The sequence below is a fragment of the Pongo pygmaeus genome, chromosome 23, assembly GCF_028885625.2.
Source record: "Pongo pygmaeus isolate AG05252 chromosome 23, NHGRI_mPonPyg2-v2.0_pri, whole genome shotgun sequence".
In the NCBI taxonomy this organism is placed as follows: Eukaryota; Metazoa; Chordata; class Mammalia; order Primates; family Hominidae; genus Pongo; species Pongo pygmaeus.
In genome coordinates this window covers 51,357,307-51,373,157 of record NC_085931.1, presented here as the reverse complement: position 1 = coordinate 51,373,157, position 15,851 = coordinate 51,357,307, and the positions used below count along the sequence as shown (strand labels likewise).

The window sequence follows — 15,851 nt, the reverse complement described above, 5'->3', positions numbered from 1 at the left end:
CTTCTCTCATTTACCTCCCATGGTGATTATATGGAACATGCTTGGAATGAGGTTTCTCTTTTAGTACATTTAAGGATATGGAATGATCACCCAATCCTCCTTCCCTGAATTTTGGAGTGCTTTGGAGACCACTGGTATTTCCCCGTCTTTAATTCCACTTAACCTTTTGTAGATGTTGGGACACAAACATTAGCCAATGGAAAAGCTTCCCAAGTCCAGGGTTACACTGCCCACACCTCACAGGACGGGCATTCCAAGGGGCAGGAAACCTCCTTGGTCTCCATCTGCCCAGAGTAGGTGGTATCCACTTGACTCTTGTGGAAAGCAGAAACTGGCCCACACTCCAAGCCCAAGTTTTCTGCCGCAGCACCTTACTTGCGTCCCCATCCCAACTCTCAGTTTCAGTTCCCCAGGGGCCCCTGAGGAATATTCTGCTGCCCAATGTGGGTAGAGATGGGGAAGTCACCAGAACTTGCTTCCTCCTCACACTCCCTTTACTTTTTCCTTTCACATAAAATCATGGGAAGATAATACCCCTAGACAGATCATAGGCTGCATCTCCTTAAGACCCACGGCTATTTTATTTTACTTTATTTTTTGAGATGGAATCTCACTCTGTCACCCAGGCTGGAGTGCAGTGGCATGATCTCAGTTCACTGCAGCCTCCGCCTACCAGATTCAAGCGATTCTCCTGCCTCAGCCTCCCAAGTAACTGGAACTACAGGCTCCCGCCACCACGCCTGGGTAATTTTTGTATTTTTAGTAGAGATGGGGTTTCACCATGTTGGCCAGCCTGGTCTCGAACTCTTGGCCTCAAGTGATCTGCTTGCTTTGCCCTCCCAAAGTCCTGGGATTACAGGCATGAGCCACCGCACCCAGCCTCACAGCTATTTTAGAGTCTCAGAAATATTTACCTCCAAGACTTTTTTTTTTTTTTTTTTTTTTACTTTCTTTCATTCCCCCCCCCCCCCGCCCCCTCCGAAAATCATGATTAATTCTTAGAGTAAGTGGGAAGAATGAGGTCATGGGTCCTGGGAACCAAAGGAGTACCAAGCAGCAGTGGTTTAGTTTGCTGAGAGCACTGGAGAGTACAGTGTTGGGGGAAAGGATGGCATTGCCTGTGCGCCTATTCTGTCAGAAGACTGGGCACCATTTCCTTGACTGCTTCTCAAATAGGCAGGGACCAGTAGAGCTAATTAGAAGAGTCTGTTTTATTGAGCACCTTTATGTAAGAGGTTGTATCTGTTTCTTTTTTATCCTCACATCAACTCTTATGAATTAGGTGGTATTATCCTCATTTTATAGATGCAGCTAAGAGAAGGTAACTCACTTGTCCAGCCAATAAGTGGCAAAGCTGGGAGTCAAACCTTTGTCTGTGGATTCTAGATTTTTTTTGAGCAAAATGATTTTATTTCCTAACACATGGTAACCATAACGTTCAATTTGCTTACCATGCACATCTGTTAACAAATGACTTCCACATTACAATAACTACTTCCATATTTACGCATGTACTAAAAATTATCTTAGTTGAGATATGAAAAATGGATATATTGGATTGGTTATAGCAGAATTTGCTTTACTTAATTCCAAAAGCTTAAAGCTTTGAAAAGCTACTACTTTTGCATCTCATGCTTCCAGATGAATAAGACACAGCAATATCAGCTCGTATTCAAGAGAAGTTTCATTTCTTTTTCTGGTGTTGGAACCAGCTGCCCACATCTGTGCGTGCTACATAAGGCAGCTATACATGGTGGTGGGAAAGCATCCACCATGGCTTCAGCTATGTCAGGATCACACTTGAGGGGCTCTGAGGTGCTGTTGTATTTACACAACTGATTGCTTTGTTTTTCTTTTTTTGTAATTTTAGAGGTGGGATCTTGCTATGTTGCCCAGGCTGAATTCCAACTCTTGGGCTTAAGCAATCCTTCTGCTTTTGACCTCCTGAATAGCTGGGATGTGTAGGCATCCACCACTGTACCTTGTCAAACTGATTTTGTCCCCTCAGTTTTCTTCGACACAAATGTGCTTCAATGGTCATGAATGCCTTTAATGATATCAGTTGCAAAATCCGTATCTTTAAATTTGGCCCCGAAAGTTGTCTGGTTTTCCATCAGAGACCTTGTACCCTCTAAACCAGTCCAGAGTGGGCTCTAGGTAGTCAGGTTTCAGCCATTTGACATCATTAATATGTTTACTGTTTGTCATAAAGGATACAACTCAGGAACAGCCAGGTGGAAGAGATGTGTAGGTATGTGGGAAGGGACGAGGAGTTTCTGTGCTCTCTCTCCAGGTGGGTGTGTCACCCTCCTAGCACCTCCATGCCTTTAACAAACCAGAAGCTCCTCCATATATTTTCTTAATCAGTACTGTATTCTACCTCAGTCGTGGCCGCTGGTCAGAGCTTCAGATGGCTTAGAGAGTAAGTCTTCCACTGTCATCTGTGAAGACTTGCGGCACCTGCTCTACCAATCTCTGCGGCAGCTGAGGCAGTACTTCTGCCCACTGCACGTGGGGTGATAGACCCAGAGCCCACAGTCACTTTAAACCATCTCCTGGATTGCTCAGCCACCCCTGGGCTGGCACAGAGCTGCCCAGCCAGAACAACAAGGCAGCAGATGGCTAGGTGAGGACAAGTCTTTTTTTTTTTTTTTTTTTTTTCATTTTTTTCATTTTTTTCCAGTCTTTACCTTTACTATATATAATGTCCTCCGAGGCTTCATTTCCTAGTGTCCTTTGGCTTCTCTTATCCTATGCTGGTCTTGATCCACTAATGTTCTGTGGTTTGAAAATGTTGGTGCAGAGGTTAAGAGCACAGACTCTATAGAGTCAGATCTGGGGGAATTTATATATTACAATTAGCCCCGTTTGGTGGGATGGCTCTGTGACTGTTGAGGGACTGGTTTAGTTTGCCCAGAGTCTCATAAATGCAGAAATTAGGACATTGGACTTTGAGGAACTAGAGCTTTGATACCATGTGTCAAAATTAGTATTCCATTTGGCAGCCATTCAGAATAAATGGAAAATGCCCATGAGATCATGCAGTGTTACAGTTTTTTGGGGTTTTTTTTGGCTTTTGTTTTTTTTTGTTTGTTTGTTTGTTTTTTGAGACGGAGTTTCGCTCTTGTTGCCCAGGCTGGAGTGCAGTGGCGCAATCTTGGCTTACTGCAACCTCCACCTCACGGGTTCAAGTGATTCTCCTGCTTCAGCCTCCCAAGTAGCTGGGATTACAGGTGCCAGCCACCACCTCTGGCTAATTTTTGTATTTTTAGTAGAGACAGGGTTTCACCACATTGGCCAGGCTGGTCTCAAACTCCTGACCTCAAGTGATCCACCCAGCTTGGCCTCCCAAAGTGCTGGGATTACAGGCGTGAGCCACCATGCCTGGCCCAATGTTACATTTTTTAAAGCAGGATATAAAATCATATTCAGTGTGATTACAGCGCTGCAAAGTTAAGCCTATTTTCTGCGTGGAAGAATAACTAGAAACAGATATCCCAGAATACTAACAGTGGCTGATTAAAGTTTATTTTATTTTATTTTTCTTTCTAGTTTTCTAAATTTTCTTTGCTGGACATATATTACTTTTATGGTAGTAGAAGTAATAGTTTTTTAATAGATATATTGTCAGTCCAGCCTCAGAGACACAGATGCTCTTGAAGGATGGTGCCCTTCCTTGGCAGGTGCAGTTGGATTTTGATGTGTTCTCCCCAGGCCTCCTCTTGCCTCCGAACCCTGCAGTCACCAAGTTAAGGTTCTGGGGGCTGCAGAGGTGGTCAGCAGCTACCACGGCCAAGGCTGCTCTTGTGATCCTGTCCATGCCATAAGCCTGTGACCTGGATTTGAGAGTTTCTTGGTGTGTTTTTTCTGTAGACAGAGGACTATCTCAAACGGAAGATTCGTTCCCGGCCGGAGAGATCGGAGCTGGTCAGGATGCACATTTTGGAAGGTGTGGAGACTGGAATTGCTTTTCCATCTAGACCCAGTTCTCACTGTGTGTACTCACTACTGCACTACCCATTTCCTTTCTGCCTCTTTCTTCTCCCATTTCTTTTGGCAGTGGGTAAGCCAGAGCCTTAACACAGTACGACAGCTGTGCCATGGTAGCCGCCACTGGTCTGAGGGACTCTCAAAAAGCACAGTCACATGCTGTTAGTTTGGCTTGGCCTCTTCTCCAGGGTCTCACCATCCCTTGGTGTGAGATCGCTTCTCTCTGCCAAAATCTGTTTTTTGTTTAAGACAGAGTCTTACTCTTTCTTCGTGATTGTAGGCACAAGCCATCATGCCTGATCTAAAATCTGTTTTTAAAATACACTTACTTACTTTTTTATATTCATTCATTCAGTCAGTCATTCACTTGGCATTCACTTGAGTGTCTGTGATATACCATGCTCCATCCAATATTATTCTAGATGTACCCACCTGGCCCCAGCTGCACACGTCTTTCCCTTTTTTTTTTTTTTTTTTTTTTTTGTGATGGAGTCTTGCTCTGTTGCTCAGGCTGGAGTGCAGTAGTGTGATCATGGCTCACTGCAACCTCTGTCTCCCAGGTTCAAGAGATTCTCCTGCCTCAGCCTCCCGAATAGCTGGGATTACAGATGAGCACCACCACACCCAGCTAATATTTTATATTTTTAGTAGAGATGGGGTTTCACCATGTTGGCCAAGCTGGTCTCGAACTCCTGACCTCAGGTGATCCGCCCGCCTCGGCCTCCCAAAGTGCTGTGGTTACAGGCGTGAGCCACTGCGCCCAGCTGTCTTTCCACATTTTTAGTGAAGAAACGGTTTTGGCTCCTGGAAGCAGCATAAATATATTTACTTATTGTTTGTCTAGTGGTTTTTTTTTTTTTTTTTTTGAGACGGAGTCTTGCTGTGTCACCAGGCTGGTGTGCAGTGGCACAGTCTTGGTTCACTGCAGCCTCCACCTCCTGGGCTCAAGCGATTTTCCTGTCTCAGCCTTCCGAGTAGCTGGGACTACAGGCACATGCCACCACGCCTGGCTAATTTTTGTATTTTTAGTACAGACAGAGTTTCACCATATTGATCAGGCTGGTCTCGAACTCCTGACCTCAGGTGATCCACATACCTTGGCCTCCCAAAGTGCTGGGATTACAAGCGTGAGCCACCACGCCCAGCCGTTTGTCTAGTTTTGAGCTGTTTTTGGGACTGGAAGAGAACTTTTCTAGTCTGAGTCCCACATTTTGCAGACAAAGACACTAAAACCCAGAGCAGAGATGTGAATTGCCTCAGTAACACAGCAAGTTTGAGGGAGAGTGGAGACCATTCTGTCATCTGTTGCTGCTTCCATTCTGTAGCTCCACCTCAGAAAGTCTTCTGGGCTTGCCTCTGCCTGGTTATAATTGTGTGTGCACTGCCTGGTCACAGAGGGAACCCCTTCTCTTGTCTTTGTGAAACTTCAAGACAGGCCACTCTTGTCTGCTTGGAATATGCTTACCGTTCTGACAGTCTCTGCTCTTGCCCAGGAGGAAGGAGAGCCGCTCTGGAGTTCCCAGGGCAGAACCACGTCCACTCATATATCTTCCTGCACCCCTTTCTCTCCCATGGGCAGAGACCTCGGCTGAGCCGTCCCTCCAGGCCAAGCAGCTGAAGCTGAAAAGAGCCAGACTAGCCGATGACCTCAATGAGAAGATTGCACAGAGGCCTGGCCCCATGGAGCTGGTGGAGAAGAACATCCTTCCTGTTGAGTCCAGCCTGAAGGAAGCCATCATTGGTGAGGAGGACCCAGTCACCCTGTGTGAGAGGCAGCTGAGATGCAGGAGGGGAGGGAGTGCCAGGCTGAAGCAGAATTGGGCTGAGGCTCTTGACTTCTTAATCTTTGACTTCCTGCTTAGCCTTGGGAGAACCAAGGCACAGAGTTTGAGAGCCTCATGCACAGGTTGTATGAACTTGGGATAGTGCCTGTTGCTTTAAGAAACAGGGACATACAACAATAAATAATAACAGAGGCCTTGCTCTGTTTACTTTCCATCTTTGTAAACTCGGGTTGCTTCCTCTTTCACAGAGTAGATAGATGTCAGGATCAGTGTGTGTGAACATGTGGCGATGCCAGGAATTAGAAATCTGTGTCATACTGTTTATTAGTGAAATCTCTTCTTGGAGACTGGCCCTTTCCACGGATATTTCACTCAACAAATATTGATGGACCCAAACAGTGTGCGAGGTGCTACGACCACAGCTCCACAGGACAGACCAAGTTCCTTTGTCCTTACGGAGCTCACACCTAGGAGCAGGTAACAGGCAGGTGAACAGGCAGGGTAGAGAAGCTGTGCTGGAGGGAGCACAGGGTACTCTGGAAACACAGAGGAGGGTCACCCAACCTGGTTGCATTGGGAAGGGTGCAGCTGTCAGAGGAGGTGACAGCCAAGCCTGGGGCTGAAGGATGAGTAGGAATTCATGAAAGCGTGTGGGAGAGGGTGGGACGAGGGAGGAGAGGACGGTGCTCCAGGCAGGGAGAACAACCCTAGGACCTGATGAGAAGGCACTGGAAAGGAGGGTGTCAAGATGAGAGGTGGGAGGCCAGGTCCCCAGTGATTTGGTAGCCCGAGGCGGGAGGATCACTTGAGCCCAGGAGTTTGAGACCAGCCTGGGCAACATAGGGAGACTCATCTCTACCAAAAAAATCAAAAAATTAGCTGGGTGTGGTAACACACATCTGTAATCCCAGCTGCTCAGGAGGCTGAGGTGGGAGGATCGCTTGTGTCCAAGAGTTCAAGGCCGTAAGTGAGCTATGATTGTGCCACTGCACTCTAGCCTGGGTGATAGAGTGAGACCCTGTCTCAAAAACAAAAATGAAGTGGGAGCAGTAAGCACAATCCAGGACGTGCAGGGCCTCTTGGCACACTTGGGAGTTTGGACTTGATTCCTTTAGCGTAAAAGGGAAAAAGCCGTTTTTCTCTGTATTTACACTCAATACAGAATACTTCTGGTGTTGGTATTCTGGCATGGTATTACCCCACATACCAAGCAGTTCTCCAGTGGACACCAGCTGGGTGTCCTTCAGTTCTTTTCAGATGCCATCTACCTGCAGATAGTGTCCGATCCCACGGGTTGAGGACTCAGTCCCACAAGACTTAGCCCCACTTCCCATGCTGGTCCCAAGCCCCAGGTTATTTTACATTTGCTTTTAACCAACTAGCTATAGATTGGGGTTCCCATACCCTCTCCTTGGGCTTGATAATTTGCTAGGATGGCTCACAGAACCTGGGGAAACACTTCACTTACAGTTGCTGGCTTATCATAAAGGATGCAGAGGAACAGCCAGAGGGAGGGATGGATGGCACAGTGTCGTGGGATGCCAGGGGGAGTGGTGGTATTGGAACTTCCCTGCCCACTCCTGGCCTTCACCCTCCCAGTAGCTAGAGGAGCTCATCAAATCCTGTTATCCAAGAGTTTTATCTCAGAGCCCCCACTCCACGTCCTACATACCCACCTCCACTTTCCTGGAGGTTGGTGGATGGCGCTGATATTTCCAGTCCTCTAATCCTCTAATCACTTGGTGTCTCTGGTGACTGGCCCAATCCTTAGTCTATCCCAGATTATCACATTAGCATAAGCTCAGGTGTTGTGGAAAGGGGCTTGTTATACGTAACTGAAGATACTTCTGACCTTAAGGAAATGCCAAGGGTTTTAGCTGCTCTGTGATTTTAGCTGCTCTGTGATGAGAACTGGGGGACAAAAACCAAATATATTTATTATCCTACTCTTAGATTTTGGTGATAATTGGTACAGACATGTCTCCTTCTCCGCAGTGGGCCCAAGATCCGATCCCTGACAAGACAGCGCCTGCCTGCCCCTCCTGAGGCAGCTGTGCCTTCAGAGAAAGAGGCTCAGGGTTTCCTCTAACATGAGTTTTAGTTTTGGGCAGAGGGGAAACACTGCAGCAGACCCCCAAGGCATGCTGAGTTAGGCTTTGGGCCCTGATTAGAGGTGACTGGCAGTTTCTAGGGCCTCCTCTGCATTGTAGTCACCCTACTGGAGGCTGGCCCACACTGGGCCCGGAGGAGCCCTTTCCCCATGTTGGTACAGTAGCCCTTATAATTCACAGATTTTCCCTGGAGTTCGTCCTGCCTCATCTCAGTGGTTTCCTCCGTGTATTTCTCAGCGGCCCCTAGTTATAGGCCAGTGTAGGGGCCAAGCCAGTTCTGGATGCTGCAGCCAGCCACAGTCTGATAAATGTGTGCTGAGACTCAGCAGTGTGCCAAAGTCCTGATGTCACAAAGATGAATAAAATATACCTTGTGCCCTAAAAGAATTCACGTAGGTCTGATGTGAGAAGACTAATGTATAAACAACTGATTTCTGAGTCTGGTTCCCAGTCAGATGCCAGTGCTGCCTGGTAGGAAGGCCATGGCCCTGTGACATTGTCTCTGAGTCACCTGCCTTGTGCGACTGCTTGCAGGATCACACACGATGATGGATGGTCCTTGGCGCCTAGAGAGACTCACACAATGGTTGCTGCTGTTGTCAGCAATAACACTCATTCTAGACCAGCTGGCAACTGCTGTAATGGACAGTGTAACAATGGATATGTGTGTGTCGGTGCTCTGGGAGCTCAGCAGAGGGACTTCTCTCAGGGATGGGGACAGGTGTTGGTGGCCAGGGAAGTACCCACCACACTATAGCACGTTTGGGGGCAGCTTGGAGGCTGGGTCAGAGTTTGCCAAGTGGAAAAGGTGCAGAGGGACAAGAGGGAACAGCACGGGCAGTGGCCTGGAGGCCTGGCTGAGCACAGCTTGTTTGTTTGAGGAATTTGGCAATGGGGTGATTGTTGGGGACTTTAAGGAGTACAGAGCATTTGCCAGCAAAAACCAGATTGTACAGTTGAGTAGGAGGGAAGGAGGTGGTGATGGCAAATGTAGCTCATTTGCTCAGTAGTTGTGTGGAGAAGGAGAGCAGAGGCAGGTGCTGGCTTAAGGCGGGGTTTTCAGGCTGGATACAGTGGAGCAGGTTTTTGGGCTGAGAGGCAAGAGTCAAGGAGATGGGAGGATGGGCACCTTCAGAGGAAGCGGAGGGAGGAGGACGAGGAAATGGAACCCTGGCTGAGGTGGAGGTTTGGCTCAGATAGGAGAGGCAAAGGTGGGAAGGAAGTTTGGCTCAGATGAGTGGGAAGGAAGCGGGCAGTGGGAGCAGGGGGAGTGGACCGTTCTGAGGCCTGAGAAAAGGGCTGTTGGGGGTTGGGGTCTTCCCCACGCATCTAAGCTCCCCATCCCACCCTTCCTCCAGGCCCCTCAGTTATCGTCAAGGTTCACTTTAAGTCCTCTCCTCCAGGAAGACTTCTCTGAGTCTCTCCTCAGTGTGCCCTTAGCTTCTGTGTTTTCTCTCTAGCAGAGCATTCACTGGGCTCCAAGGCAACTGGACCATAAACTCCTGGAGGGCAGGGACCCCATCTTTGTTCCCAGGATGTGACTGTGAGTGGAGAGAGAAATAGTCTGTAGTGATCCTGGCCTGTACCAGCCCTGGGTTTTCCACAGTATGGCCAGCAGCTTCCTTGGGTTGGACTAATCTGGTGGAAGCTACAGTTCCTCCACCCTTGCTCACTGTTGTCAGTACTGGCTGCCATGGGGCTGCTGTCCCAGATCAGATGCCCTTGCTGGGAGTAGGAGATTGTGGCGGAAATCTAGCTGTGTGTCTGGCATGAAGTACACATGGTCAGCAAGCCCTGTTCTGTGTGTTGCATACTTGCCCCTGCTGGGACAGATGAGGGGACAGAGGAGCAAGCCACCACCACAGTCACCAGGAAGAAGCTCAGATGCATCCTTCCCAGGTCCTGAGGGAGGAGAGAGCCTCAGGTCCTGGCCCTGGCCCTGGAGGGCAAGAGCTCCTAGGAGAGCCACTGCAAGGACAAACCTAGCCTGAGCTGTTGCGCTTCGTTCCTCTTCCTTATCTGGGGTCTTCCCACACAGCACACTTCCCCAGGCTTGGGCGGCAGCTCACCCCTGCTTTCCCCACTGCCTCAGTTCCTTCTGCATGGACGGCAGATCAGCTCAGAACCTGCCACCCGCACCTCTTCCCACGACAGTGTTGAGCTGGTGGCTCTGACAGTGACTCTTGAAATAGCCTCCTTGCCTCTGTTCCCATCTTTCCTTCCCACTGGGACCCCATGGAACAGAAGCTCTGTGCTGCGCCCTCCTCCCCTGCCTCTGCCTCCCAGTTGGCCTCAGAAGGACGTGCATTCACAGTCATCCAGAGCTTGGCAGTGGGTCAGGCCAGGGCGGTGACAGCCAGTAGGATGTTTTCTTCTGGTGCCCCTCCTGCCCAGGTGTTGGGTCTCTGTGAGCCACTGGCCTCTAGAGGAGGTCACCACACCTCCTCTATTTCACCTGTGCAGGCAAACATCCCCTTTCTGGGATACCCTCCATCCGAAGCCCAGAGCCAGGTTCCTTAGTCTGTTCCTGGCCTCTGGGAATTCAGCTACACTCACAGGGCTGTTACCCAGGCTCTTCTGGTCCCTCGTTAGCTGGTTCAGAGCCCTCACTGTACCATCTGTAAGCATCATGGGGGAAGAAGAGAGTTTTGTGCAGTGTGGGATGAAGATACAGAGTACCTTTAACAATAGGGAGATGGTTGAGGTAGAAAGGTAGCCTGGGTCTCCCAGGGAGGAGCAAGGGAGGGAGGGACAACTTGACATTGAAGACTAGACACAGTATAGAGTTACAAGCAAGAGGCTAAAGGAGGCCTTTGCTCAGCCCATGAGGTCACTCTGATGGCCTGGGAGGCCTTTCTGGCCTCTCTTGCAGGGTCATGATGACCAGAGCTTTTTTGGACCAAGAAAGCAGATTGGCTGCTAGTCTCCTCGGCTTGCCTGCCTCACGGGGCATGTGGGCTGTGAGCAAGGCCTGTCGCTGCTCACCTGTGCCCTGGGCTGGAGGTGGAATCTTACACCAGCTTTGGGTTTCAGTGGGCCAGGTGAACTATCCCAAAGTAGCAGACAGCTCTTCCTTCGATGAGGACAGCAGCGATGCCTTATCCCCCGAGCAGCCTGCCAGCCATGAGTCTCAGGGTTCTGTGCCGTCACCCCTGGAGGCCCGAGTCAGCGAACCACTGCCCAGTGCCACCTCTGCATCCCCCACCCAGGTGAGTGTGTGCTTCCAGATGCTTCCCCAGCTCCAAGATGTTAGGGCTGTGCAGAGTAAGGTCTCTCTCCTGGGCCACGGGATGCCTCCTGCTCTGGCACAGGGAAGCCAGGGGGATGCTACCCTAGTTGCTCAGGTGCTGGCTGCTTGAGCTCCCCGGTGGTGGGAGATGTGGGCAGTGGCCCCTCTCCAGCAGCCCAAGGTCAGGTGGAGGACGACGCTGGCCACGGCTGCCTTGCAGTGGGATTGCAAACCTCACTGGCCCAGTCTGTATTCATTTATTTGGAGCAGCCTGTTTTTCTTGAGTATATTCAGTTCTGTGACGTTTTCATTGCCTTCTCTCTTTCTTTCCTAGCTCCTGCCACCCTGGGGGTTGCTCTTCTCCTCCTCTGGTCTCTGCCCACCATTTGCCCTCTGACAGTGGTGGCATCTGAGGACCCTGTGTAGGGTCAGGGCAGGCTGGGCACACCCTACCTGGAGGTGGCCATGTCTTCACTTCCGTTTTTCCCTCTCAGGTTGTGTCTCAACTTCCAATGGGCCCGGATTCCAGAGAAATGCTTTTCCTGGCAGAGCAGCCTCCTCTGCCTCCCCCACCTCTGCTGCCTCCCAGCCTCACCAATGGAACCACTGTCCCCACTGCCAAGTCCACCCCCACACTCATTAAGGTACATTTCTGCCAGTGATTATACCCTCCCCTTCCCTGTGCCCTTTGGAGTCCTGCTGTGACTTCATTCCAGCTGTGGGGACAGCTGCAAAGGGTGTGGTGCACGTCTTCTCCCATTGGTCTGGGAGTTTCTTCCCGTTCTGTCCGCTGTCCATCATGACACTGGCTGTTGCAATCATAGCCACCAATTATTGGTGGCTATGGGCTGGCCTTGGGCATTCCAGGTCCTCATTTCTGCTCTCATCCATGAAGTCATTCCTACACATTATGTCTTGTTCACTCAACAACTCCGCGAGGCAGAAATAGAGCCCTTTGCTATAAGAGAGGAGCTGAGAAGTGAAGTGACGTGGCCAGAGTCATGCAGGAGGTGCCACTGAGTGGTGTTCTCCTCCAAGGCCTGGCCTGAAGTGCCTGCAGGAGGCGGGGGTTCCCACTGTCGGTGTGGGGGACCCTGTGCTGGGCACTGCTGGCCTCATGGACTGAGGTTTCTGCTGTTAAATTCAGCTGCATCAAGAGCTCATGCAGGGTCCTCCCTGCTCCACAGAGCTGCCTGGCCACCAGGATCTCACCAGGATCTCGGGGACCACAGCCCCACACCTCCCTGACTTGCTCCACCTGCACCCTTTGTGCTCTGTCCTTTCTTAATCTCCAGGCTCTCTCCTCACACAGACCCTGTGCCTGGCTTGGCAACCCCTGGCCATCTGAGCCTCAGGAGAGGCTGACAGTCTGCAGCCTGGGCTGTCTGGTGCTCATGCTCTGGCCTTAGTAGGCCCCACTAGCTCTGGGAGCTGCCCGCCCTTCTTGTGGCACTCCCTGGCTCTGTCCCATGGTGACATCCCCAGTCCCGCCTCTGCACATGACCCTGTCCATCTCTGCTGCCTCCTGCTTCCTCCATGTCAGAAAGTCACTGTGGCTTCCTGAATGTCACTGTCTCCTCTTTCAGGCCTTGGGAGCAGTGAGTGGCCTCTCCTCCCAGCCTACCCCTGCTTTCAGCACTGCCTGCCCGGGTGCTGCGTCCTCAGTTAGTGCCTGTCCTGCACCTGCATTCTCTTCTCACTGTCAGCAGGTGTCCCTGCTTTTCCCCCAGAGTTCCTCCAGCGTGCTTCTCCTCACACTCCTGTTGCCTTCCTTTGCCTACCACGTTTGGAAGAAGAGTCTGTGTATTTTGTCTACACATCTCTTCAGTCACCTCATCAGTGGACTGAAACATCATCTTCAGGGGCCTCAATCCAAGGCCCATCCCCACCGCTGTGCTCCTGGCCCAGCTGTTGGGGTTCCCTCTCCTTGGTTGTGCTTTCCCTGCCTCCCTTCCTCCTCCCTTTAATTGGGGGTGCTCCTTAGGCTCTACCCTCTGCCTCCTCTCTGCCTGTGCCGCCTCTCTCCCTCTGCCTCCTCTCTCCCTCTGCCTGTACTTCTGCCTGCTCCCCAGCCTGTGCTCAGAGGCTCTCTGCGGCTCTGTTCCCTTCTTCTGGGGCAGTCCCGGCCCCACAGCCCCGGCAGCCCTGCCCTTTCTCCATCCTTCCTATGCTCCCAGCAAAACCAGAACCTCTTCTTTGATCACTTCTCACCTGCCACATGTTCACTTTGTCTGTTCTTCCACTAGTGGATCACCTGCCCAAACCTTCCTTTCGGTCCTCATTGCCACAAGGTCTGGACACCACCTGTTCCTACATCCAGCCTTGTACGCTTCTGTCTACCATTCTCTGCTCAAAACTTGGCTCTCCGTGGTCTCTCTCTGGCACTCCCTTGCTAACTCACCTCGTCCAACTGCGCCCTTCCTTGCTCCAAGAACAGACCTCCCATATATCACCTACTGGCCCTTCTTGGTCAGTTTGGGTCTTCTGACTCTCCTGGCCCAGTGGCTGTGCCAGCTGGAGGTCTTTGGGGCGTGAATAGGAGCTTTTGGAGTCCTGTGTTAGAACAAGAACAAGATCACATTGTGACTTTGGGCAAGTGACTTCTTTGAGCCTGTTCACCATTTTCAAGTAGACACGACAGTTTCTACCTGGCAGAATTCCCCCCAGCCCCAGAAAGAGCAAGAGAAGAGCAAGCAGCATTCTGGAGAGGCTTGCGTGGCCCCGTCTTTATAAAGTGCCTGGTCTGGCGCAGCCCGAGCTCCATCAGTCAGCTAGGTTTTACCTCCTTGTGTTCACCCTGCTTGGGGTCATGGTGACGTCTGTGCTTGAACATTTGGTTGATTTACCCTCCAAGCTAGAAGCTCTTTTAAGCTGGGGGCCAGGCACAACCCTCTTTGTCACTCCAGCCCCTTTCCTGGCACATTTCTGGGCACATTTCTGCTTTTGATGGAGTGTACGGTCCCACAGGGAAGAGTGGAAATGGGCAAAGTGTGGATAGGGATGTCTTCTCAGAAGGCAGACAGGCGTGGGGAGAGCTGCCAGCCCCACCCCGAGAAGCCTGAGGCTGCCCCTGAATGGCACCCTGTCTCCTGTGCCCTCAGCAAAGCCAACCCAAGTCTGCCAGTGAGAAGTCACAGCGCAGCAAGAAGGCCAAGGAGCTGAAGCCAAAGGTGAAGAAGCTCAAGTACCACCAGTACATCCCCCCGGACCAGAAGCAGGACAGGGGGGCACCCCCCATGGACTCGTCCTACGCCAAGATCCTGCAGCAGCAGCAGCTCTTCCTCCAGCTGCAGATCCTCAACCAGCAGCAGCAGCAGCACCACAACTACCAGGCCATCCTGCCTGCCCCGCCAAAGTAGGCACCCGCTCCTCACTGCCTGCCCCTGCCCTCCCTGAGCCACCCTGAGCCAGGCGGGTGCCAGGTCTGGTGGGGGTGAACCCCACATCTTTAAGGATCCTCTGGTCTGGATGCTACAGAGTGGTCTGCAGGCAGGGCCACCCTAGCCTTTGCTGGGCCCTTGCCCCATGCCCATCTCTACCCAACCCTGCAGCCCAGGCTTGGGCCGCCACCTGCACAGGCCACGGGCGATGCTGGATGGGGCTAATTTCTACCTTTTCTTCCCAGGTCAGCAGGCGAGGCCCTGGGAAGCAGCGGAACCCCCCCAGTACGCAGCCTCTCCACTACCAATAGCAGCTGCAGCTCGGGCGCCCCTGGGCCCTGTGGGCTGGCACGTCAGAACAGCACCTCACTGACTGGCAAGCCGGGAGCCCTGCCGGCCAACCTGGACGACATGAAGGTACATGGCCACTGGAAAACTTGAGCCACTGCTGGCCTGAGGCCTTGAGCCCTTCCCACAGGGCTGTCTGGGTGCTGGTTTTTAGGCAGGGAAGGCAGCCAGCCTAAGACCCACCGTCACGGAAAGCAGAGCAGGGCTCCAGGCTCTGGTCCCCATCAGACAGGGGCACCTTGGACACAGCTCTGAGGCTGCCTGGAGGTGGTCATGGTGAATGACACCAGCTTCCTCGTGGTGGTTCCTGTTGTTGGCAGCACAGCTAGCATCTGTCCAGGCAGTCGTATGTCTCTTGTCTTCCTCCACTTATGTGGTGCGTGCAGTGTGAGAAGTGGGGATTGGTGCCCCTTTGAAGATGGTCAAGCTGAGGCAGTGACAGGAGGAGGAGCTTGTCCACAGTCGTAGACCTGGTCAGTGTAGACAGGACTGTCCAGTAGCAACCCTGCCCGCATTTTCCCCTTTGCCGGTTAATGCAGAGCTCACTCTGCCGTTCAGGTGCAGTGTCTGCCTGGGAAGAGAGCGGCCTGTGATCAGGGCCACAGACTTGGCTTCCATCCTAGGGCCTTGGAGAGGAGTGGGTCATGCCCAGTGCCTTGCGTGTTTCCTCTGCCCCATCAGAAGATGGATTGGACCAAGCTCTCTCTTGAGAACTTGTTCTCTGAACCAGGCTGGGTCCCACTTTCATGAGCTCAGTTTTCTCTTTGCAAAATTCAGTCTGTTCCATTGAATATTTATTGAGCCCAGGCACCATGCTGGGGGCTCAGGGCTGGGGACAGCTGTAGGCACCATGTACCAGCCCCCGTTGCCTGCATAGGTGGGGAGCATTTTGACCAGACCCCTGCTAGAGTGAGAACAATGAAAGAGAGGATGCTGTTGGCTCAGGTGGTGGGAGGCATTGTGCCCTCCAGGCTGCTGGAGGATTAGGGTAGTTGATGCATCTCAAGTG

At 51.7% G+C, this 15,851-nt stretch overlaps 1 protein-coding gene across 3 annotated transcripts in view; it reads left to right on the top strand.

The window, feature by feature from the left end:
- Positions 1-15,851, top strand: part of MRTFA (myocardin related transcription factor A) — a 137,624-nt gene that overhangs the window by 112,678 nt on the left and 9,095 nt on the right. For all 3 annotated transcript variants that reach the window (XM_054469573.1, XM_054469570.2, XM_054469571.2), the window contains 6 exons: positions 3,874-3,949; positions 5,570-5,731; positions 10,919-11,094; positions 11,609-11,758; positions 14,216-14,469; positions 14,740-14,911. In XM_054469573.1, the coding sequence (XP_054325548.1) occupies positions 3,874-3,949; positions 5,570-5,731; positions 10,919-11,094; positions 11,609-11,758; positions 14,216-14,469; positions 14,740-14,911 (990 nt within the window). The remainder of the gene's footprint in view (positions 1-3,873; positions 3,950-5,569; positions 5,732-10,918; positions 11,095-11,608; positions 11,759-14,215; positions 14,470-14,739; positions 14,912-15,851) is intronic.